Source organism: Octopus bimaculoides, chromosome 9 (genome assembly GCF_001194135.2).
Source record: "Octopus bimaculoides isolate UCB-OBI-ISO-001 chromosome 9, ASM119413v2, whole genome shotgun sequence".
Taxonomy (NCBI): Eukaryota; Metazoa; Mollusca; class Cephalopoda; order Octopoda; family Octopodidae; genus Octopus; species Octopus bimaculoides.
This window is the reverse complement of record NC_068989.1, coordinates 1,922,855-1,949,051: the sequence shown is the minus strand read 5'-3', so window position 1 is coordinate 1,949,051 and position 26,197 is coordinate 1,922,855. Positions and strand designations below refer to the sequence as shown.

Sequence of the window (26,197 nt, the reverse complement as noted above, 5' to 3'; positions counted from 1 at the left end):
ATTATGACCAAAAAATGATTTTTTTTTCTTTTGGTTTTAGTTTTTGTCTTGAAGAATTCAGTTCAACAAATGGAAACACTAATAACGAATTTTCCAAAATTCTGACTGCCTCCTTTTTCTCAATATACAATATCTGTACACCACATCAAACACTATATATACATGTATATACATACACACACACACACACACACACACACATACATACATACATACATATATATATATATATATATATATATGTGTGTGTGTGTGTGTGTGTGTGTGGAGGTGCAATGGCCTAGTGGTTAAGGCAGTCGACTTGTGGTCGTGGGATCACAGTTTCAATTCCCAGACCGGGCGTTGCGTTTATTGAGTGAAAACACCTAAAGCTCCATAAAGCTCTGGCAGGGGAGCCTGGCAAACCTTGCTGTACTCTTTCACAACTTTCACTCTTTCTTCCTGTTTTTGTTGCACCTGTATTTCAAAAGGGCCAGCCTTGTCACACTGTGTCATGCTGAATCTCCCCAAGAACTGCGTTAAGGGTACACGTGTCTGTGGAGTGCTCAACCACTTACACATTCATTTCACAAGCAGGGTGTTCCGTTGATTGGATCAACTGGAACCCTTGTCGTCTTAACCGATGGAATGCCATGACGACGATATGTATATATATAAAGTTAATAAAAGAAAATGGAGAAGAGAAAATATAAGGGATACTTGGTTAACTTTATTTGTATCACTGTAAAAGTAATACAAAGTAATACATATAAGATTCAGAATATAAAGGGACCGGATCAACAAAAATAACCAAAAAAAAATCGCCCTATACTCTTGCAACCCCCATCCACTACTACTCCTGCTACATAAGGTGCCACCTGGAGACTTCCTCATCTCTTTCTATCTCCTTGGACGTACCTTTAATTTATTCTCACTCTCTCTCCTAAATGTGTGTAGCCATCAACTCTTCCCTCGCACCTTAACCACCATCTAACATACGGATGCAGCATCTCTCCCTCCATGGATTTGTTGACTTGCAAGATCCATGCTGATGTTGAGAGTGCCAGTGACATGAAAACGCACCCAGCACATTATAAAGTGGTTGGCATTAGGAAGGGCATCCAGCTGTAGAAACCTTTCAAAAGTAGACACTCGAGTATGATGCAGTTCTTCTTGTCAATCTGTCCAACCCAAACCATCCAGCATGGAACATGGATGTTAAATGAGGATGATGATGTGTGTGTGTGTGTGTGTGAAATACTACTAAAAGCCAGATTTACTACAATGCTACACTTCATATCCTTAGATAATTTATCATGACAAACATGTATGTTTAAAACTGACTCTCAAAGCTTTCCCCTTCGTTACTGCATAATTGTTAATTCCCTTTGTAAAGTAAATGTGTGCTCCAATAGAAATACTACTTATATATCTTGGACTGCACTGCTTCTACATAAATGAGAACCCGTTAATAAGCCTTTCATGTGACTCACAAAATCTCAATCCTCCCTCTAAACTTCAATCCTCAATCAATATTTTACAGCCAGTAGGGCGGCGAACTGGCAGAATCGTTAGCACGCCGGGCGAAATTCTTAGCAGTATTTCGGCTGCCGTTACATTCTGAGTTCAAATTCCGCCGAGGTCGATTTTACCTTTCATCCTTTCGCGGTCGATAAATAAAGTACCACTTACGCACTGGGGTCAATGTAATCGACTGAACACCCTCTGTCTGTCCTTGTTTGTCCCCCTCTATGTTTATCCCCCTGTGGGCAATAAAGAAAGAAATATTTTACAGCCAGTAGTTCAGGAATTTCTTCTCTCTCTCTACAATGTTCCCTGATAATGTGAAATCCCCCAGTTGAGTTACCTTCATCTCCTAATGTTGTCACAGAACAGGGTACTGTGTACAGAGCTGATCGGGTGCAGCTTCAATACAAATGAGCATCTGTAAAAATCCCAAACTTGACAAAACCCTCAACCACCTAGATGTGACTTTACAACCAACAGTTGACTATTTTCTCTTCCCTGTCTCCTAATAGCACCTCTGGTGACATCCCAGTTGTTTTACCAGCATCTCCTAGGCCCTACTACAGCACCCATTTCTCTTTCTCCACTGTCGTCTCTTCGTTAAAAGCTTCGCTAAATTCCAGCCACTGTTAAATCCGCTCCTTTTCTCTCAAGACTTCATCGGTCATTTGGTTTAATATCACCACACGGTCCGTGGGTAGCTTCAGTAGAGTCCCCTCTACGGCAGGTATTTTGCACCAGGTGTCAAATCTCAGGATAACTCCTTCCTTCTAGTCCACCAAACTCGTAAGTCCTGAAAATGGGTCGTGAGAAGTACCTTTGTTTTTCTGAGCCATTAAAAAAAAATCTATGCCTGTATAAGTTCAAGGTGATTACCATTCATCATTGACCTTATCAATCTGGCAAGGCATCCAAAGGTTGCCGCCCCTTGGACAATGTGTGTATGCGCGCGCACACACGCTATATGTATATATATGTATATATATTGAGGGTGTGTACTTCTTTCGACATTATCACTGTTCATGATACAAAAGTGATGATTATGCACATTTAAGTCCCCTTTATTTTAAATCCCATCCGAAGACTATTAACTTTTCTATAATATTACACCTAATGCAATCCGATAGAAATACTATCTAAAGGTAAGCTCGATATAATATGCTGCCGAATCCGCGAACCGATATCGATCACCGGTCTAATCTGTTCAGTTCAATTGTATTAAATAACACATTGTTTGCGATTGCTTTCTGTAAGACGTCGATGACACAACACAGCTCCCTTTATATTATATACATCGCCTCTATAAAATGGGAGAAGTTGCGTGTCGCCTCCGAACGAGAGATCAATATTTGTCATCACATCCGTTTGATCATGCGCTGAAAAACCGATCAGGACACAACATTTTATTAGAAACCATCGTTGATTCGTCAATATATAAAGAAAACTTTTTAGAGTAGTTTTCGTAGTCGATAAAAGCAAATTTTAAAAAATTAATAAAAGCAAAAATAAAGTTATGAGGGGGAGTAAAAAACGTATCTAAAAAAAAAATCGAACGAAACCCGAAATAATTATTTCCTTAAGTTCTTCCGGGAATGGTGAGTTCGCGGCAGCGGGGTCGACGACGACGGGATCGGTAGTGGTTGTGATGGTGTAAGCGGCGGCGGGATCGGCAGTAGTAGTAGTAGTAGTGGATGTGGTAGCGGCGGCGGGATCGGCAGTAGTAGTGGAGGTGGTGGCGGCGGCCTGGTTTGACCTCTTACGAAGTCCTAACCAACCAATCAAAACACACAACAGTAACAACCTGACGTGGCATATAAAACGCCATCTCCTTCTTCGTTTTTTTTGTCCGCCATCTTAGTACGGTGCTGCAGAAAGACCGAATCACTTCCAAACATTTGGACCGTCTACATTAACTGCTGCAGATAAAACACTTTAATCACATCGTCGTTAAGAAGGTTTCATTTTTACTTTATTTTATTCAGTCCTTTTTTTTCCATTTCCACACAAACCATTCTGTTGTCAGTGATGTTTCTTAAACGGGAGGCTTTTTATTTTAATATATTCTCAGATTGCTCGACCTGAGTTTGCCTTTTTATCATTTTCCACTTTAATACCAGACAAAATGGAGGGCGTTTCTACTATTATATACATATATATAGATACATAAATATATAACATACATACACACACACACATATATATATATTTATTGTATCTGTGTGTTTCCCGAGTATTCTGTGTGTTGCCAACATTGTCATTTATTATTAATCTGATTTCCTTTATCTTGTCACATCCCCCATCACAATTTGCTTTTCGTCCACACTTTAATGATAACTCTACAACTCAAAATAAAAAAAAAATCCACCCCTCTTTCATTGATCTTCATTTCCGCTGCTTTGAAATTATTTTCCTCTCCAATATATCCCGATCCAAACTGTATTATTATTATTATTATTATTATTACATACGACGACTCGACACTGACATTTTGGTCTTCACTGAAACCATGGTCGTCGCCAACTTACGATATTATCGTCTCTATTAAAGACATCCTGATCTATTTTTTTGTTTTTTTAAACATTTACGTATATATATACACATATATATGCCGGCCGCATTTTTTCTTCAATCCATATTAACCGTCGATTGTAAATTGATCATCTGAGGATTAAATTTAGGTTTCTCCCCAAGCTGGAATGCTAAGAGGACCAACCCTATCAAGTGGGCTCCATACACATCGGTTTATATCATTTTGTCTCCTATATTATCCATAAAAAAACCGACAGAAATTGCCTCCTCATGCCTTGTTAAACCATTACTCTTATACATGTCTCACTGTTAACCATATACACATATACATGATGTATATTAAACTATAGTTGCCGATGTAGAAATCACCTCGAAGGTATCTGGTTTGTGTCGTACTTAAAAATGGAGGCTCCATTTTTCTATGAAAACCACCAGTTTTGTTGCTGTTTCTTCCACGAAGCCCTTTTTGAATTTAATGTATCATTTTTGTCCACGACTATTTTAAAATTTATCTGTTGCTCATTGCTTACTTCGTCCCTGATGCTTCTTTATAACAATCCTACAGACATCTGTGTGTGTGTGTGTGATTATATAGAGATATTATATTATATTGTGTTATCGACGTTAAAGATAGAAGGGCGTGTTTGGAAAGACGGCGACATCTAAATCACACGCTTACCTTTCATCTGTCGCCTAAAAACAGGAAAAGTCCCCCCTTTTTCCCTTAAACATTTTAGAATCAGAGCAGTTAGTACTTATATCGGCATTATTATACAATCAATTTCATAGATCGAACACTCAATTACGCAAGCTTGTACAACGTTTATGGACTAAACAAACATCTCCTATATATATATATATATATATATATACGCGACACATACGTTTTGAAAGCTCTTAATCGAATAGTTCTGTATGCTTTTAATTTAGATTCCTTTATAATTCTTACAAAATTTACAACAATATACGTATTCTCTTGTTTAGGGACGTTAGCCTTTATGTGACTATTTCACTAGTTTTTCGCTAGTTTATGGCATTATTGTCGACAGGTTTTTATTTTGTTATGCAAAGGCAGGTTTTAGGATTTCGAGATGTTTCAGTAATCAACAAATGTCTTTATTTTTTTAAAACTATTCAATAAAAACACTTGCAGTTGACCGACCACGTTTCAGTTCTGTCCATAAGTTTCTACAATTGACTCACACATACCCTAGCTTAAAAAACATGTATGTATATATATATATATATATATATATATATATATATATATATTAACGAAATAAATGAATACGTTTTACATTGGTGTCCCCTTTGCGAGAAGTAGCTAAGAGGATTTTTCTTCATTTAGTTGTAAAAAGTGTTTATGTATTAATCTGAAAACTCTTATAATATAATGGTTTCAGTCTTTCAACATGAAATATCTTGGTGTGGTGCTAGCTTGAATGACAATATAATGATTAACACTGGTGCACGCCCTCCACTACCAAATATATATATATAAATATATATATATATATATCCCTCGTGTACTTGTGTTATCTATGTATCTAATATATATATATTTATGTATATATATATTTATATATAAGGTTGTGGTTGACCCAGTTGTGTTAGTCCCTGATCCTGTTAATTTTGAACAGATGATGCAATGGGATTCGACTTTATCGGCAAGATTTAAATCTGGGGGCGGTGGAAGATAGTTCGCATTCCTGTCACGTGTGCGTGTCTTTTTAGCTTTAACCTGACAGCATGGCCGAGTTTCGTATTTAACAGAAAATCCCTAATCAATTTCACATCTCACGTAAACAGACATCAACGGAGATATCGAACTCACATCCTTTCCTTACACACGTGACTCCATATATATATATATATATGTATATCCCCCCCGCCCGTCTTGCTCGTTTGTTAACGATTATCCTGATTATTGGCTCAAACTATCTCGATGTGTGGCTGTTCTCTTTTATAATTCTACTATAATTTTAATGACGATTTTGCCGTTTCTATAATCACTGATGTCGATTACATTTTATTGTGGAAAGAAAGCATTGTTGCTTAACAAATCAAGTTAGGCGTTGTTGATTTCGACGAAACCTTAATTTCCTAGGTATGTAACAGTGACTTTCATGTTCATTAGCAAGTCTCGACTACGTGGACAGGTAAAAACACATCCCTTCCTCTTTGTCTCTTTCTCACCGGTAGCCTAATTATTTTAATGCTAAGCAGTTGCGTTGAGCTTTAGTAGTAGGGTAATCCTCCCTTTTTAAACAAATTTTCGCAAATCCGATATACTTTTAAAAGCGAAGGTGTTAAAAATAAAATAAAAACCGAGCGGTGGTGGTGGTGGGGGGTCTGTTTCTTTCCACTCCGCTGTTTCGTATTTTGATTTGGTTTTCCATGTTCAGTGTCGAAGTGTGTTAATTAGCTTATTGTATGTTCGATCTCCTCTTCGCATTATATCTATAGTTCAGTTTGATAGGGTAAGGGATCAGAATTTCTTTCGGGAGAGTTGCTGCTGTCGCCAATCTGAAATAAAATTGAGAATGGAGATGTTGTTACTGGAATTTCGAAATAATGCATCTTTTTTTATTTTTTTATTCTATTTTGTGATTCTACGTTCCTTTAATAATTGATGTACCACGTGATGGGCGGATTCTCTCCCTTACTAAAACCGGCTGTTGAGTAGTGAGCGTCATTTGTGCAATAAAGTCTCCGGTGTACCTGATGGATTTTTTATTCTATCGTTTTCGGGGACTCCAACATAATTCCTTCTCGTTCGGCAACGGTCTGCCTCCTCAGAATTCAAACACGAGTTATGTAAGTTATCTGGAGCTCGTACAATTCCCCACGAAATATTTGAATTTATCAGTGATCATTATAAGGACGATCAAAATAATTGCCTAAAGGATATCAGAATTAAACTAGTGAAACTTGTAAGTAGCCAGTACCAGCCTACAACTTGAGGTAATCTAGCCAGATAGGATAAATTTCTCCAAGCTTTTAAGCTCCGGCTTAAGAATGCATCTTGAGTGTTGGTTGGGATAGAACACGAGAAATTTAATGTATGTAACGGGTATAATATTCAGAGGAGTTGAATGAAACACCAAACTTGGAAATAGTCATGTTTCAATCCTGAGTTTAAAACTTAAGTTTAAACAATGTGCAAGAGTTTATAACTGAAATATCCTTGTAAATAGTATCATTGTTGTTACAAAGTATTCTAAACAGGAAAGTTACTATAACAGTTACTTTTCTAGGATTTTTTTCTGTAAGTGTAAATATGACAGTAGAAGGCATACCATATGTTATAAGTATGAGAAAAAATACCATTTTTCTCAGGTGTGCAAATCACCTAATAAACCAATCAAATGCCATTATAATCCAGGTAATGAAACAAATCTCCAGTGTACTAACATGTATCAATTTCTTTATTGAAGCATGGAGGACAATTTTATCCAAGTTGATATTGCTGAGCAAAATGCTTCAGTTACTAAGCCATTCATAGACAACAATGTGATGGTACGGAAATAGCTTAGTCAACAATATGCAGAGGTGTCATTTGGAAGTTGGGATGCAAATCTTAGTTTCATGTCTCAAGCATTTCAGTCTATAATAACCCCCCAAACTTCTGTAATGTTATTAAATTTTTCTTGCCTTAAAATGTCACCTGTTGCATTCTTCACCCCTTTAACTCCAAGCACAAAACTTATTGCTACACCGCTGAGGTGTAAGCAAATGACAAATCATAAGGTGAAGTAAGCTATTCAATCAAAGGCAGCTTCATGTATTGTGTGACTCACCATGTGATAACAAAAATTTCAATACCCTGTCATTGATCTCTCAACCACTGTCAACACACACACTGGTCTTAGCATTTTCCCCAGTGTTTGTCGTTGACAGTTTAATACACACACACACACACTGTCTCTACGTTATTTTAAGTGAGCTCAATATGAAACATGACTGTTACCAATTTCCACTGGCAGTTAAAAAATGTTTTCATGCTGCTGCTTGAGCTTTGGGACAATCTGTATCAGTAGACAGATAATCTTACAAATGCTCTGACATTGTTTTTAGTCATCCCACAGAATAATCTGAAATCTGCATATTCATATTTAGATAGGTTAGATCGGGGTCCCCAAACAATTTTATACCGAGACCTCTGATGTAGGTAGTGACTCTACTGAGGATTAATGGCAGCTATCTAAAGATATGTATAAAACATCTTGACTCCTTTTATAGAAAAAAATGTATTTTTTGTAAGACAAGCCTCAATCTTAGTTATTGCATTTGAGACTACAAAATAGCTGAGCCTGATAGGTTGCCTTTTGTAAAAAAAAAAAAAAAATTCACTGGACTGCTAGTTACAACAAATGGATAGCAGCTCTTTAGATGGTAAATTGACCGAATAGTTGTAGCATTGGATGGACTGCCTTGTGGGATTTGTTTCATCTCTGTTTTGGGTGGTGGATTAGTTGAACTGTAAAAATGCCAGATCAGATTCGTTCCAGCTATTTGTGTGCTTAATCCATTGCCTGGCTTAACACCACTAAAACCTGGTGCTTTGGGCCTTTCCTCCTGACTAAAAAAAAATTTTTTTTTCTTTTTTTAATGACTCCTAACAAAATTTACCAGGTTTCCCATTTCTCAAGAAGCTACAACTGCTTTCAAAACAAAAGCAAATGCTTTTAAAAGTGACTTGTATCCTATTTGAGAAAGATGTGGCTGAAGTTGTTGGTTGCTTACATAAATGGCAACACTACCTCGTAGGGAGACAATTTTCTCTCTTTGCAAATCAAACCCTGTTTAACCCTTTAGCATTTCAACTGGCCACATCAGCCCCAAATATACTACTTATTTTATGTTCAGATGGATCCAATCCAGCCCCTCACATCTATCCTGCAATGTCCTTTTAAAAATAAACCATCACATCAAAATCTTGAAGCTATAAGGTAATTAATTCAAAACAATGTGAATAAATAAGGATTACATTTGACAATAATTTGAATGCTGAAGGGTTAATAGAATTCATAAATACAAAATAATGTCAAAACATTTTACTGGGGTGAGGGATGAACTTCATATAGGTTTGACATTTTCTACTGATGTAGAAAACACCATGTTTGTCGATGTCTTAATCAGCCATATCAGGCCTGAATAGTCTGTTCTGTTCTGTTTGAACTGGTTAAATTCAGCCTCTCACCTCTCCCTTACAAAGTCGTTCTGAAAATAAACAATCACATCATTTGAAATCTCAATGCTATGAGGAAATGCACGATTAATTCAAAATAACAAATAAGCATCACATATGACAATAATCTGAATGCTAAATGGTTAAATGCGTTGATTAAATTAACACTTTTAATGTTTTAATGACAAATTGTTGCACATGTCTTATAAGATTGTTGTATTATGTAAAGGCAAAAAAGTCTTGTCTTCTAATACAGATTTCCACAAAATCTCCGATTGCCAAGTATGCTTCAAACTAAAGCCTAAATTTCCATAATCCTATGATTCAACATCTTGTAATGGCCATTCTGGTTATCTCTCAAAACTGTGTCTTAGCAATTTTCTCTATTTGGAATTCTTGATATTATTCAGTGATAGAGCTCAAATTGTTTTTATAGAATTGCCAAATTTTCTAAAACATGGAATTTTGAAAAGCAAAATCACCAAGGAAAGTGGCAGTGGGAGAAGCAGACATGAAGGAAGTCAGTATTGTTGGCTTAAAGTCCTAGAATTTTCTAAAATCTTGTTGGAAACTCCTTATTTTGGAGTGCTTCATTGAATTTACTCCCTACTCCCAGAACTGCTGCCATTGACGCTCTTCATTATCCTTTCTTTTAGATGCTGTTCCCTAGTGACGTTTCTCTTGGCCATGTCCTAAAAACACTTGCAAAAGTAATCCTTTAGTAGAAGCTAAACTACTGGAATGTTTGCTTATATTCAGATAAGTAATGGAATGGTAGAATTTTTGTCACAATAGCCAACATTTTCAGTGAAATGCTTAGTCTTATGGAATCAGACTGACCAGTTGTTGATTCAATTTCTTATAACACTTTTGGTTATCATTGTTCCATGCAGAGGCAGTATTCTTCAATGATTATGTGATTATTCCACTGAGTTTTTTTTTTATTGCCCATTACATTTCCATAAAATCTTATTTTAGGCTATCACTGTTAACTTTGCTAATTTTAGTCTCAATTGGTTTTTGTGTTTTTTTTATTTTAATGAAGAGTGAAATATCACAGTATCACATTATGTATTGAATAAAAGTCTGTGTATCTCTTGTTATTACTCTACTTATAAACAAAATGAAAGGTTTTGTAGTTTTAAGAAATATTAGTTTGAAAGTAAGTTTAGGATATGAAAGTGTACAAGTCTATCAAAATGTAAAGTGTCATCTTTTTTGAGTTACCTATTTTATTACAAACTAGTTTAGAGACCACAACTTGCAGCTATTTAATATTTGACATATGTGAGCATAGAATATGGAATTAGAAATACCTTTATAGAAATGCATTATTCTATTTTTCTTCCCTGGTCAGACAATTTTTTTCCAAAAATACAAGATTGGATTTAAATTGCAGCAAAACTGAGAATTTGAACTATTTTCGTTTTCCAAGTTAAAGTATTTGGGTTTCAGGTCTCCTTCCTTCACACACACACACACACACACACACACACACATACGTTACAGAACCTGAGAGCACCAGAGTTTTAAATAGGAACCGTAAGCTGTGTTAGACAATTAAATAAGTCAAGTATTTCCTGTTGTGATTTTCGTTTTTCTTGCTTTCTTTTTTAAACAGTTTCACTTGTAAATGTGTCATGCATATTTTCCTTCTTACCCCAGTTAAGTTCCAGAACATTTTACAGCTTTCTGGTGATTTGTCTAAGATTTTTGTGTTTATGAATTCATTATTGTGAAGCATTGTTGATATGTGACTGAGGAATAAATAATTTAACTTGTTGATAGTTTATAAATTGTATTTTTGAAATACCATTTCTATAAAAAAAAATGTTCATTTGGGAATTAACAACTTACATTCTTTTGAAATCTCAATCTGTTACAACAAAAGCACTTGATTACTTTTAAGTGAAATAATTAGCATCAGAGTTGTGATAGGTAATTTGTTTTTTAGTTCAATCAAGTTTAATATTGAAATATTCGAGTTTATACACGTCCTAAGTAAGCTGAATTAAACGTATAAATCTAAGCTAATTGCAGGAAATATTTCTTTTAATTCTAACTCTTGTCTACTTAGATCTATCAATGTAAAATATTAGTGCACAGTTTTGCCTCCATTCTTTGTGTATCATCTCCCCTCAAACAGTCTGTAAATAATTTCACCTTAAATTTCTCTTGGCTTACTTTCTTAAATTCCTAATATGCATTTTGAACACTTATTCCATATGTCGTTTATCAAATTTCACTGTCATTAATTATACAATCAGATATTTGGTGTAACTTACTTTTGAGATCATTTGAACGCACACTACAAATAATGCATTTTGGAATTGAATAGATCTTAATGCATAGTTATTGATGAGCCTATTTCTATGCACTGGAGTTTTAATCTTTGATATGCTATTTGTCATTGTACCACTGCCAAAGTGGAAATGGATGGTTTTGCAAAATGGTTTCTCAATTTGTCAATATATCCAGTCATGTTTTTTAAAATCCTGTTCAGTATTTTATTTCAATATGCTAGAGATAGTTTTATGGAATTTCCATTTTCTGGTTAAACTTTATATCTTAATCATTTCACTAATTATCTGTATAATAATTATCTTCAGATGGGTTCTGCATATGCAGCCTTTGGTTCAAGACACTAGTCATGACCAATTTGCCTTTAGTTCAGGCATGAATCATGTTAATTCTTTTTCAAGCTGGGTAGGGTACGATTTAAGGGAAATTTGGCTGTTGTTTCTAGCACATTGAACAGCCACATACACTTGGTTGTGATTGTTGTAGTTCTCTGTTAATGTATAAAATGTTTTATTGGTGATGCTTATTTAATAATCTTTCATGTTTTGTGTATCTACATTTAAAAATATTAATGGCATTTTAGATTAATTCTCTTTCTTTCTCTCTCTCCCTTTAGGTTAAAGAAAACCTGCCATCATGGGGAATGTGTTTGCCAGTTTGTTTAAAAATTTATTTGGGAAAAAAGAAATGAGAATCCTAATGGTTGGGCTTGATGCCGCTGGAAAAACAACAATTTTGTACAAGCTCAAATTAGGCGAGATAGTTACCACTATACCTACTATTGGTATGTTGATGTTATTAGTGAATACTTAATTTTTATCTTGCTATTGGAAACTTTTTAATAAATATTTACATTGTAATTATAATTTTCTCTCTTGCAGGATTCAATGTAGAAACTGTAGAGTATAAAAATATAAGTTTTACTGTTTGGGATGTTGGTGGACAGGACAAAATTCGACCTCTATGGCGCCATTATTTCCAAAACACTCAAGGTAAGTTGAAGAATGAAGTTTTCAAATGCATTAATTTTTTGGGGCAGCATGTAAGAATTTTTGGGTTATGTTTGAGATTTTGTAATTGTAAAGAAGTGCCAATCTCTGTGGAGGGAACCTGTGGAAGAGGTAGACCCAGGAAGACATAGGATGAGGTGGTAAAGCACAATTACTCTTGGCCAGTGCCAGTGATACATAAAAGGCACCCACTACACTCTTGGAGTGGTTGGCATTCATTGGGAAGGGCATCCAGCTGTAGAAACCAAGCCAAATCAAACTGGAGCCTGATACAGCTTACTATTTCCATTCAAGCCATCTAGTCCATGCTAGCATGGAAAATAGAGATCACAAAAAATTGTAAATGTAGTGAAGTCGACCTTAGTGGAATATGAATTGAGAACCTAAAGACAGGTGAAAAACTGCTAATCATTTCGCCCAGCGCTCTGATGACTCTGCCAGCATTATGCTGCTTTACTAGAATGTAAATATTAAAAATACTTCTCCATGAATTTCAAACAACTTTTTACGTAAATGTAAAAGAAAACTATTTAATGTTTTATGCTTTGAGATATTTCAGTATTCCTGCTGATATCATTTCCAATGTTTTCGCCCTGAGATGTAACAGTGTCCATTGTCATCAATAAACGTTGTTTCCTTGCTTGCATGGATTAGTTCACTAAGGCCTACTTCCTATGGCAGGATGCCCTTCCTCTCACTGCCCTTCACTTGTTTCTAGGCAAGGAAATTATTATCCCATGGCCAGACATGTTTTTCCACAGAAAATTAGAAATGAACAACTGCATGTGTATGATGGTGACACATGTTTACAACAATCTCATGCTATGAAGACAAGGGTACAAAGCAAATACTTACACAGATAACAGACTTCAAATAATTTAAATAGGCTTTCTAATGTTAGTAATGCCCTGTAATTCTTAAATTTATGATGCAAATTGGTGTAAATACATTTTATGTATCATAAATACATTGCTTTTCTATATCAACCAACCTAAATATTTTAATTTCATAGGCACTGTATTTACTTTTTAGAGGTTCCTGGGTCTCTTGATAACTTTTTCAAAGTCAAAAATTTGGTAGATTTAGTTAATATATATTTAAAATTTACCCTAATGTTGAGTCAAGCGAAGTCATTGTCATGGCGAATGCCAGCACCCGTGCTGGTGGCACATAAAAAGCACTATTCGAATGTGGTCATTGCCAGTGCCACCTAACTGGCCCTCTTGCTGGTGGCACGTAAAAAGCACCACTACACTCTTGGAGTGGTTGGTGTTAGGAAAGGCATCCAGCTGTAGAAACTTTGCCAGATCAGATTGGAGCCTGGTATAGCTTTGTCTTGCCAGTCCTCAGTCAAACCGTCCAACCCATGCCAGTATGGAAACCAGACGTTAAACAACAATGATAATAATGATGATGATGAATGTAATTTAAAAGAATAATTTAAGAATGAAATTTCTTTTGCAGTATTTTGAGTTATTCTTTTACACTTTTTGCAGGAAATTAGAAATAACTTGAGGATGGTTATTTCACAGTTAGTTGAAAACCTAGTTCTAAAAATAACTTGAAATGTTCATTAGTTTTAATTTTTTAGCCGTTACATTTGACAGGAGTTGACTTCTAAAATGTAGGTTTACTCTGACTTTATTAATTCTTCCATTTTTTTTTTTGTTGCTATGTATGTAATGTATTGTGGTGCTTTGGGAACAACTGAAGAACCTCTGCCTTTGAAGTTATTTTAAACTCTTGATTATTTTGCCATTTTAGCATGTCCTTTCTTGTATTTAAAGAAATCAGTGAAAATGACGTCTGTTCTTGTGATCGTTACCAAGCCTTTATGTTAGAAAGAGCATTTGACTTGCTGAATGGGGTTACATCTTGTCAAGAATTTCAGTGTTTTTGTTTTTGTTTTTTAATTAAAACATTAAAAAATTTCTGTGTAATGGAATTATATGTGAATTGTTTCCAGGGTTAATTTTTGTTGTGGATAGCAATGATAGAGAAAGAATTCAAGAGGCCTGTGAAGAATTAAACCGGATGCTTAATGAGGATGAGCTGAGGGATGCAGTGGTACTTGTTTTTGCTAATAAACAGGTAAATGCAATTATGACTATTTATAGAATCATTTTCCCTTTGCTGTAGATAGCTTGATAAATTGCTTGAATCCCCAAAGACGTGTTTGAACTGCATCACATGCTTTAGAATCTAGTGGTGTGCAGATAGCTTGTGGAAAAGAATTGGTTAAGTCTCTTATCAACTTTAGTATTTGATTGGTATGTTGTGTATGCACCCCCCCCCCAGTCAGAGATAGAAAATGAAAGTCAGAAGAGAAGTTTGTGAGGAAAGATGAGATGGTGGTGATGAAGTTCTTCTATTCCAAAAGGTGATTGAGGCTCTTGAGAGGAAAATGCAGGTTTGCTCACTTAGCCATGACTGGGGCCTTTGATAATGAAGTGGTATTTCCCATGCATAATGCAAGTTTAACCTTTTCGTTATTGTAGTGATTTTGAGATGCTCTATGTTTCTTTCAGTTACTTTAAATATAACAAAGAATTTAGTAAAATGACTTAGTTACAATTAAGCAAGTGGTAGGAACATAAATTGTGACTAAGGTCTGGTGGAAGATTTTAATTCAAAACTTATGAAAACAAGACATTTGTACTCAGAGCCAGTTTCAGCTGGGTTGGTCATGAAAGGGTTAAGGCCAGCACTTCCACAAGTGTAGTTACTACTCACTTGGCTTAGGCCCTGAAACATAGCAAGTGATATAAGATTGGTTGAATTACATGACTTAGTTTTTGTTTCTGGCTCCAGCCATCTGAACTTCTGCACATCAAGTATACAACCCAGAATGAATTAGGATTGAAAATATTTATGCATAATAAATAGGTCTGTTTAGTGGTCAGCAGCTCTGTTAGTTCTGGCTAATAAATCGATTGGCTGAAGGATTGATTAAATATGCAAATTGCAATGTGCAGTGATTGCTTTATGTTAAACTATTTGAAACGCATGAAAGCAAAATAAATGATTGATTCTAATTGGTGGTCAACTTTGGATCTACAAATAGTACTTGACACAAGAAATGAATAACACCCTGTATGGAATACCATAATATCAAGCAAGTTCTATTTGCACAGAGTGCTTAAAGAGTGTCTTGCCTGGATTTATTTAATCCCTATTTTCCTTTATTTTGACTCCACACATACTTTCTTGTGCTTACTACGGATTACCTTCATAATGGAGAAACTATTCGTCAACGTATCTTTGAAGGATATACTCATACCATCTAAGAAGGAATATTTAAAAGTCCTTATTGACAAGACCAATTCTGTTATACACCGAATGGGTTGGAGGGCATATATCACTTTGATTACGCTAAGCAAAGTGATGGGCCTCTTGATAAAGCTTGTGACTTCAAGTGCTGAATTTGAGGAAGAACTTTTGAGCATTGTAAAGGTCATAAAATCTCAAAGCCCTCTGTGTCTACCATCATACCCCACATACACTAGCCCCTTATGTACCTCTATATTTCCCTCTCCACTGCTCCTACACTTTGCACATCATTCCACTACTTTCTGTTCTATTCTCCATCCCTGAGCCACCCCTGTATCTGTCACCTCTAGTACTGCCCATCTGCAGCCCCCACCCTATTTCATCACTCACTGCATTAATCCCTTCCTCCACCTGGTTACCTCTTCCTCACACTCTTATGACCCACTCTGTTTCCTCTCTTAGGTTCACCTTCTTGGACCTTGAGAGTTTGCTCTAGCACTCCATCACTGCCTTCCTCCTCTACAGCAAGACACCTGTGATTTTTTCCCTTTCAACACTGGCATAAAGCCGCCCATTGTCACCTTCTCTTCCTCCCAAACCCTCTTCTTATTAGCGATAGCTTTTTTCCCCTTTGTTTCTCCTCTCTTCACTCTTGTAAGTTACATGGCTACATCAGTAGTATTGGTAGCATGAAAAGAAGCATCCAGTCGTAGAACCCATGCCAAAGATGACCTTGGAGCTTGCAGTTTGCCACTTTCAGTCACACTATTCAGTCTATATTATCGTGGAAAGTGGACATTGAAATATGATGAATTATTGTGTATAAAATGCAATGTGTCATTCTGCATTCATTTTTCGTTGCTGCCATGGGTTGAATGGATCATCGTGTATCAAATGTTTTTTATTTTAAGTTAACTACCCTGGTAGAGGGGTTAGAAGTTACAACTCATTATACATTCCATTTTTCACACCTTTTCTATAGCTGATGGGCCCTTGTCGCTATATATATATATATATATATAAAATTACTAGCTTTGCCTCTAAAATCATTTGGTTATCGACCAATATATTGAATCAGAATGGTAATTCTGCATAAATTTATTGAATTGATATCTATAAAAGGGAGAAGCATTATTTTTCACTTAAAATTTTCCTTGCCTGTCCCTAACCCACTTTAAAATGAAATACAAAAAAAAAACAGTACAGCTGTGACAGTTCAGTCAATATTTCAGCAATCAATATATGCACTATATAAACCGTATAATGATGTACAGTATATTTCATGTGTGTGTGTTTGTATGTATTTATGTGTGTGTGTATATATATATATATATATATATAATTAAAGTGTGTGTGTGAATATATATATATACACACACACACACACACACACACACACATTCTGATTGAATCTTCCATGCATTAACATGTACCTCCTTGCGACAATGTAAACTTTCATTTAATCGAGATGTCCTTGGCCGGAAGAGTAGCCTGCAGTATACACCTCACCTGGATATTTACCACTTCTGAGAGGTTTCTCTCACTCTGAAACCTATGAAGCCCAGATCTTTCCTACTCCATTCCGTAACTCTTGTATTCTTATTCACACACCAGGCAACCCTGGTCACCTACAGTGAAATATAAAAATAACCTTTTTCAATTTATTGTCCTTCGACACGAAAAAAGAATCCACAACCTTCCCTCTCAATAAACCACTATTGTCCATGAAAGGTGTTATTTTTATATATATTTACTATGGATTGCTTGAAGCTAACTTTCTTCCTACACTTGGATTTTACATTTATAATGTATATATATAAATAAATGTGTGTATATGTATATAAAATATACATTACTTAAAATAGTTTAACTTCCATTTTCTTTGCTTGCATGGGTCAGTTGGAATTCTGTGAGGTTTATTTTCTATGGTTTGATACTCTCACTTCATCCTTTTAATGTCCATCTTCCATGCTGGCATGAGTTGGAACCCCTTGACAGGACATTTTTTCATAGAAGATTGGAAACAACACCGCTTGTTTCATGGTGACAAATACAAGATCACATACACAGCGGATCTCTCATTTCCTGGCAGTAACTCTCTCTCTCTCTCTCTCTCTCTCTCTCTCTCTCCTCTTTGCCACATTTTGCACATTCTTGCCTCCCACCTTTGTTACTCATCTTCTGTTTCGCATACATTATATTCTTTTGATCATCTTTGAAACACTCCTTCCCTTTCTCAGTGTGCTGTGCCCCCAATGTGACTGAGTATAGGAGACCTGTTCTGCTCACAACACATTGCTTCCAGTCAGAATTCCACTGTGCCTATTCTGACTCTCACCACCAAACTGCTCTCGACCATTTATATCCACTTCCCCTTCCCCTCCTGTCACACTGTCTGCTAGCATTCTCATATTCCTTTTCACCCATTTAAGGGTACCCTTCTATCATAGGGCAATATACTGTGCTTGGAAAGACCTGCTGAGTCAAGTAAAATCATTGTCATGGCCGATGCCAGTACTGCCTGACTGGCACCCTTTTACCAGTGGTTCATGAAAAGCACCATTTGAGCATGGTTGATACCAGTCCCACTGGACTGGCTCCCGTGCTGGTGGCATGTAAAATACACCATACTAACGTGGTCAATGCCACTGCTGCCTGACTGGTCCCATGCCGGTCACACATAAAAAGCACCATTCAAGCTTGGTTGATGTCAGTACCGCCTGACTGGCCCTCATGCAGGTGGCATGTAAAAAACACCCTCTACACTCTCGGAGTGGTTGGCGTTAGGTAGGGCATCCAGCTGTAGAAACTTTGCCAGATTGATTGGAGTCTGGTGCAGCCTTCTGACTTGCCAGTGCTCAGTCAAACCATCCAACCCATGCCAGCATGGAAAACGGACATTAAAGGATGATGATGATAACATCTTGGGCATCCATCATCACTCTATCTCTTGGGTCATGTTGACTTCTGACACCTCAGTCTTGTTGCCTTGAATACTCATACTTACCGTATTGAGTACTCCTGTCCCTCATTCCATTTGCACACATCCCTCTCATCACATCTTTTGTGCTTTTAGTTGTTATGAGAACATAGCTTCCTTTCTAGTACAACGTTTTGGCTGATACACCCTCCAGCCCTCATCAGGTGTCTTGGGGAAATTTCGAACCTGGGTTCTCATTCCTAAGGTATTTTTTTATATTATTATCATCATCATCATCATCACTGCTTGGAATCAAACTCAGAATCTTGGGGTTAGTAGCCCGCACTCTTGACCACTATGCCATGTGCCTGTGGGCATAGTGGTTAAGAGCACAGACTACTAACCCCAAGATTCCGAGTTCGATTCCAAGCAGTGACCTGAATAATAATAATAATAACATCGAAAAATAGTAATGAGAACCCAGGTTCGAAATTTCCCCAAGACACCTGATGAGGGCTGGAAGGTACATCAGACGAGATGACAAATATGTCAAATGTGCATAATTCCTCATCTCTTAAATATAGAACAGAAAAGAAAAATTTGCTCAGAAAGTATTTATTAATTTCTCATGCAAGTCTTCAATATTGCACCCAACAATTATTTGGACAAAATATTCTAACTAAAATTCATAATCAGGCTTAGATTTATTTTATTTTATTTTTATTTATTCTTATTAACTGAAGTATTTTAAAGTGAATTGTTTACATGCATAGAAGAATTCCTGATACTTTAGGACTTTTTAGAATAATAATATTTGCAGCCATACTTGACCTGTATTCTGCATTTAAGGCATAACGGAATTGAAATGAAGACCATCCAACTCTACTGTAAACACATTTATTATATTGGCAGGATTTGGGCTTAGAAAAGTGGTTACAGGGTTTGATTATAAGGTTTAAAAAAGAAGAGTAAGTTGACTGCCTGATTAAGAGCTGAGACTTTGATACAGTTAATGTCTCTTGCTAAGAAATTAGTCTACCTCTGAACAAACACTGAAAATGCTTCTTCAGTGCACTTTTGCAAAAGTTCTTCCTCCTAAGCATAAAAATTTGATGGGGAAGAAGAGTAAAATTGAATATATTTGTCTGACCTTGTTTGAATTGCCTTCCCTCTTTTTTTTTTTTTTTTTTTTTTTTTTTTTTTTGTGGTTGTTTAATGGTTTTCTAATGTTTCCCATTTTTATTTCAATAGGATTTACCAAATGCTATGAATGCTGCAGAAGTGACTGACAAGTTGCAATTGCATGGCCTGACTAATAGATCCTGGTATATCCAAGCAACGTGTGCAACAAGTGGAGATGGATTGTATGAAGGACTTGATTGGTTGTCAAATCAATTGAAAAGTGGGAAATAAGTTCCAAGGAGGAAATGTTTGTATGAATTCCAAAAGTGGCTGTCTGCGGGCTGACTGCTGCCTGTCAGTATGCGATCACTTTTGCTCATTCCCTCAGTTTCACATTGTCTGTACAGTCCGTGTTCATTTGTTATTCAAATTCAGTGTCAGGGTTTCAGTTCTTTCTCTCGCTCGCCTGTTGGGAAACTGGCCCTTACACAATGTAAGATAAATTTATAGTTCTTTATGGTCAAAGTATTCAGCTATAGACTATTAATAGGGGTTACTCAGAATGTTCTTCTCGGCAGCAGCAGTGGTGATGGCACTCTGCCATGGTAGTAAAGATGGTGACTGTTTCTTTTAAATTACCACCATCACCACTGCTGCAAATAGGTAGAAAATTAAATAAAAAAAAAAAAAAATTTGAAAAAAAAAATTGAAAAAATTGAAATGCCATCAGCTCCATCAGCTTTTTTTTTTGTTTTTTTTTTTTTTTCCGTTCATAACAGAACCTTTTTCTGTTAAAGTTTAATTAATTTACTTTATTATTATTTTTTTTTCTGTAAATTTTTGTCTCCTCCTTCAAGTTGCTTGGAATTAATGATGTGGACATTCTAGTAATCATAGAGGGTGGAGAATCATTTTTTTTTTCCCAGAGAAATAAAGCAGAACTATTGAAAAAAAAAAATATTGAATCAGCAAAACTTAACAGCTTGGTATTGGTCAGTCGGCCTCTCATGGCATCTTCTTTCTTTCTTTTTTTTTAACTGTTGGCTGTAAACTTTTAAATCTAAAGTGTGCTTATATAATGTTTTTGTTTTTTTTTTCTCTCTCAAACATACACCATTTTTTTCTGAACCAAGTTAGACATTCCATGCCCCTTCCCCTATTTCTGACAACTAATGCATTCTTCAAAGACTATTTCCACTTTGGTACTAATGAACTCATCACTTATCCCTGGGGTATTTACTGCCGCATTTGCATAATTAGCTGTGGGGGTGGGGATTGCTTCTTAAACTTTTGTTCAATTTTTTTTTGTTTGTGATTTTTAGGCATGGCATTAGAATTACATTCCAGGTTAACTTTGCTTCATAAAATTTCTTTTTTTTTTTTCTTTACTTTTTGCAAAAATTGAGCTACCTTTATTTATCTTTATTTAAAAATTGCCATAAGAGGCATCTAAATTTGTTTACTTATTCCTATTTCCATTGTGCTATGACTAATCTCATTGCCTGAATACATAATCTTCAGCTATAGAATGTGAGAAATAAGAGTGATAATTATATAGATATTCTCTATATAATTGGCATTATATGAGGGGGTATCTGGTTGTAGGTATCATCAGAAAATTGCAGGGATAGACTCATCTGTTATTTGGAAATTTAAAAAGAAAAAAAATTGAAAAAATATTTGGAAACATTTATTGAGGAGTTCTTGCATATTTATAAGTCAGCTTTAAATTGTATGCAGAATTTTATTTTAGTTGTTGTTTTTATTTTAATTTTATTTTCTCTAATGTTAGTTGTGTTCCTCCTCCTCCCACATTTCCACCACTGCATGTTAATACATTTTCTACTGATTCGTAGTTAGCATGAAATTAGTTGCAACCAATAAATAATATATATTATATCCATTGCAAATCTTATGTTGAACTTGACAATACCCTTCCCAATCTATTTTTCCTATTTCTGTGATGTGATAACAACCTACCAAGGTGGGCTTGTTGCTCAACTTCATGCAATAACACCGTTTTTTTGTTCCTCTGGAATCACTTAAACGATAAATTTGAGTTGGCTGAAAGTCTGCAAGTGCAGTTATTTTGAAATGACTGACCACCACTCCTAATAGCCAGTAATTCTTGCATGTCATTTGCATGGATTATTCAAATGTATACTGCATACAGATCTAATAAATATTTGAACTCCCCTTTTCATTGCTAATTTTCTCTTTGAATTTACTCTCTTGCTTTTCATGACAAGATTTCGAAATCATTCATTAGTTTGAAAAAACACTTCACTATGTTTCTTTCTTTTTCTTTTTTTCTTTTTTTTTTCCTTTTTAACAAAATTCTCTCAGTACTTGGTCTGATTACCGTTCAATGTAATTCCAAATGTTCATATTTAGCTTCAGAAAAGCCTTATCAATTAGCAACCAGTTTTGGCTTAATTTTAATTTTAGATTACTTAGCATAGAAAATGGTCAAATGATGTAATTAAACAACTGTAGGATATGTCTTCACCATTTATCCACTGTTGCTATTGGAAACGATTTGTAAATCTTGCTTGGAGCTATTGATGATTGAACAGATTAAGATCTACTGCATGCTGCCATTGTCTTCTTTTAATGTTTTATCTGCCTTACACCACTTTCTCCTTCTTCTTAATTAACAATAATTTAATTTGCTGCCATTGCTGTTTTGTGAAAAACTGATATTTTATTTCATTTAAGATATTGTAAATTATCCTAAAATGGTGGAGATATTTTCATACATAATATTTAAAAAGCACCAATGAAAATTTGTTTTGCAAACAATTTACCTAAGCTAATAGGCTTTAAGGTAGCTTGAGAAAAAACTTTGGGAAAGAAAAGATTTGCCTCTGTCATTTTCATGGCAAGTCCTATAGCTTATTTTAGAATTTGTAAACTTACAAGATGTATTTAGCTTACAGAAATCTGATATGTTCTATGAAATTTACCAAAATTTGTGGAATGGCTTTCTACGTGGCATTGAGATTAATCACCCAATGGTTAGGATACTGTTTTATTCCAAATATCCTAGAAACCAGGAGCTAGACACTCCTGATCTGTAGAATAAGGCTTTCTATTATATTGACTCAAATGAATTATTCATTCTTGTCCCTTAAGCTGCTAATTGTTACTTTAATCATTTTGGCCATTTCACTCACTTCTAATTAGGAAAGTATTCACATTGTATAGCTAGTTTTTCTGAGATCATTAAAGAACAGTTTTTCCTTGTGTTATCTGAAGATGATTCATTTTAATAAAAATTCATATCCATCATCTTCAGAAAACAGCTTTTCACTTTCCTTACTAAAGAATTCAACCAAATACTGCTCAAAGACCTTTTCATTTCTTTTTATTACTTGACAAACTATTGCACAATGCTATTTGTGCCGGTGTAACAAATGATTTGTATTCTAATTCAACAACGCATTTTGTTGCCAACTGTATGAATACTTCACTTAATTCATTCACTGCTCTATTTGTAACAAGAATCTTGAAATATTCCTTCAGCTTGTATTAATTATTTCAGCAAAACTGTGGTGTTCCTTAATTGTCTAAAAATTTTGTGATTCAGGAACGAAAATAGCTAAGATAAATTTTGAATATTTAATTCTCTTGAAGTGACTGTAGATTCAGTTTATTAGTTTATCAACTCTATATTATGGGAGACCCCACTGTATTTGTATTTCGTATGCAGAGTGTTCCCCTGAGATATTTCCCCTTACCTGTATTCTTGATATTCATAATCAGTATTACCACACACATTCACACACTGTGTCACTACTGGCCTTGTCAGTTGAGTAGCAGGTTTCACTGAAGCGTATCCATAGCTTTTACTAGTTGGTTTTGATGACCAGATCCACTCTAATCTGCATTTTATAATCCAATTTCAATTCTAAACACTGATATTGGGTGGTTTTGTGTAATTGCTTGGATAAGCTCATTTCTACATCAACTTACCTATGTTTGCATGGGTCAGGTGAGTATTCTCCACAGCATCCCACCAATTATTGCTTACTTTTCTCAAACTACTTCAGCACCCTGAGATCAGCTTTTTCGCTCGTTTTACCCAGGCTCACACTTTCTTCCCACATGGATCTGCTGGCTCTTTTACTCAGTTCTCATCCCTATGCATTACATGTTCTAATAGTTTTACTCATCTCCCTCTTCTATGCTACATCTGATTCCTCTTGGTTCATCTTTACCTCACTGTTCATATTCCTACATGTTACATCCAGCAGGAGCACGCTCTATTTCTTCCAAGCTTTAACACACTCACTGCATCCTGTTCCCATCTCTCTCACTACCATGCAGCATTACAGTTTGTACACAAGCATTGTGCACTCTGCTTTTTGTTTGACAAGGAAATCCCCTGTTTGGCAGAGGTAACTCCCTGAACTTTCCTAAGCTGTTCTTATTCTGGCAATTATATTTTCAGAGCGTCCTTTTTCACTGCTTTAATTCACCCTGGTAGTAGAAACTCTCTGCTTCTGTATAGGTTCACAAGCCAAGCATTGGAAAACAGAAATAAAATGGTGATGATTATATGTCTGACTGCTAATTATTACTCCTGTGCATATGCCACCACCTACAAAGCTTGTTAGCCTACCTGTGATCCTACCATCAAAGATCACAATCAATGTACAAATATGGAATTTTTACCACTGTATTAAGCCTCCATTTCCTTGATGGCAGTGCAGTCCTGTCTTCTTGTCTACCTACTAAAACTTTAGTCTTTTGTTTCTGTGCCTGGAATTTCTCCTCTAATTCTTCCGTAGACTCTGCTATAAGTACTCGGTCATTAGTATATAGTCCTCTTGAACAGCTGGTCTTAAACTTTGGTGGACTATAACAGAAGAATGGCTGAGAAGTGGACATTGTACGTGCCTCCCTGCATAATATACATCTTCACTTAACCCCTTATCACCTCTCACTTTGTTGATTGCATCTCTGTACGCAGCTTGCATTGCTCTCACAAACCACCCAGTTCGTCGTAGTTTTCTTCCCGTCCACTCAACTACAAGCTGGGGTACCCTGTCAAAGGCCTTCTCCATATCAACAAATGTTAGAGGTTCTCTCACTAGGAAGAGTGCGTCAATACTATCCCAAAACTTCAAACTGCTTCTTATCTAAAAAAATACTTTCTTCCTAATCAATTTGATGCCTCTATAGTTCTTAATTTACCTCTGCCTTTGTGGCAGTTGATTATGCTGTAGCACCAGTATCACTGAATTTGCTATGCAAGCAAGCACCTCCACAACTGGGTCCCTGCTGAGCCGGCTGTATTTTTATATCCTATATTACCTCAAGTTAACTCACCATTGGGCTGTAGCTATCAGCTATTATTTTTTTTTTAAAGAAATGCTCAAGAGATGCTAATTGCTTATGTAAATTTTCAATTGCTGACAGACAAGCAATTGACTACTTTTGCTTTTCCTCCTGGGAATCTTATTTATTCTGTTTGACCAATAAGTATTGCATCATTTTGGGATAAATCTTTGTCTGTTGACTTTCTCCAACCGTAAACTATGCATTCAGAGTATCAACTAGTTACAGCTCGTTGTGCAAAAGTCGTTGAAATGTCTTTAGTTTCATTTTTGAACCCAGCACAGCATTAGTGCCATGAAATTATGATAATCATCAGTTGCCATTGTTACATTGTATATTGAATCTGGATACTGGACACTTCTATTGATTAACCAAATGAGTAATTAAATTAATTGCACAACCCTTGGGTGCCTTTACCAGTGACCTTTCTGCTTGCAAATCTTTGGACCAGGTTTGCAGTTTGTGGATCTTTCTCTATCTGTCTCTCTCTCTCTCTAATATCCTGTAAAGAGTCATGGCCATTGCTTTTCCTCCTGACTAAGCAATTAAAAATAAAATGTATTAGAGAAATGGCCAAAATGTATATAGTGCCACTGATTATTCAACAATATTTGGTTTTCTGACTGCTGTGAGGTTTCAGAATGCGAGACACAATGTCACATGGTATACAGTTATGTACGTTTTTGGCAGGATTTAAATTTTGCCTCAACCGCAGAAGGTCGAAAGGTAATAGTGTTGGATATTTCATTTCACTCTTCAGCTTTTCAGATGTATAACGTTGTGACAGAAATTTGTGATAAGAACCACTTTGAGTTTAGTCAGCAAAGCTGTTGCTTCAAACCAATACGGGTTATCAGGTGATGGGACATACACAAAGAACCATCATTTAGCATCCATTTTCTCTGCTGGCTTGGGTTGGAAGGTTTGATGTGACCTGGTGAACTGCAAGGTCACATTGAGCTCCCAATCTTGGATTCGGCATGGTTTCTCTGACTGGATATTTAT

General features: G+C 35.8%; 1 protein-coding gene across 2 annotated transcripts in view; it reads left to right on the top strand.

Annotated features, from left to right (window-relative positions):
• Positions 1-22,059, top strand: part of LOC106872564 (ADP-ribosylation factor 1-like 2) — a 31,533-nt gene extending 9,474 nt beyond the window's left edge. Inside the window, exons 1-5 of one of the 2 annotated variants that reach the window (XM_014919592.2) lie at positions 3,308-3,461; positions 12,144-12,311; positions 12,409-12,519; positions 14,504-14,628; positions 19,979-22,059. In XM_014919592.2, coding sequence (XP_014775078.1) covers positions 12,164-12,311; positions 12,409-12,519; positions 14,504-14,628; positions 19,979-20,140 — 546 coding nt within the window. In that variant the 5' untranslated portion in view covers positions 3,308-3,461; positions 12,144-12,163 and the 3' untranslated portion in view covers positions 20,141-22,059. Of the gene's footprint in view, positions 1-3,307; positions 3,462-12,143; positions 12,312-12,408; positions 12,520-14,503; positions 14,629-19,978 lie in introns of those variants that run through there. The other variant, XM_014919593.2, reaches the window with a different exon arrangement.
• The last annotated feature ends 4,138 nt before the right edge of the window (positions 22,060-26,197 follow it).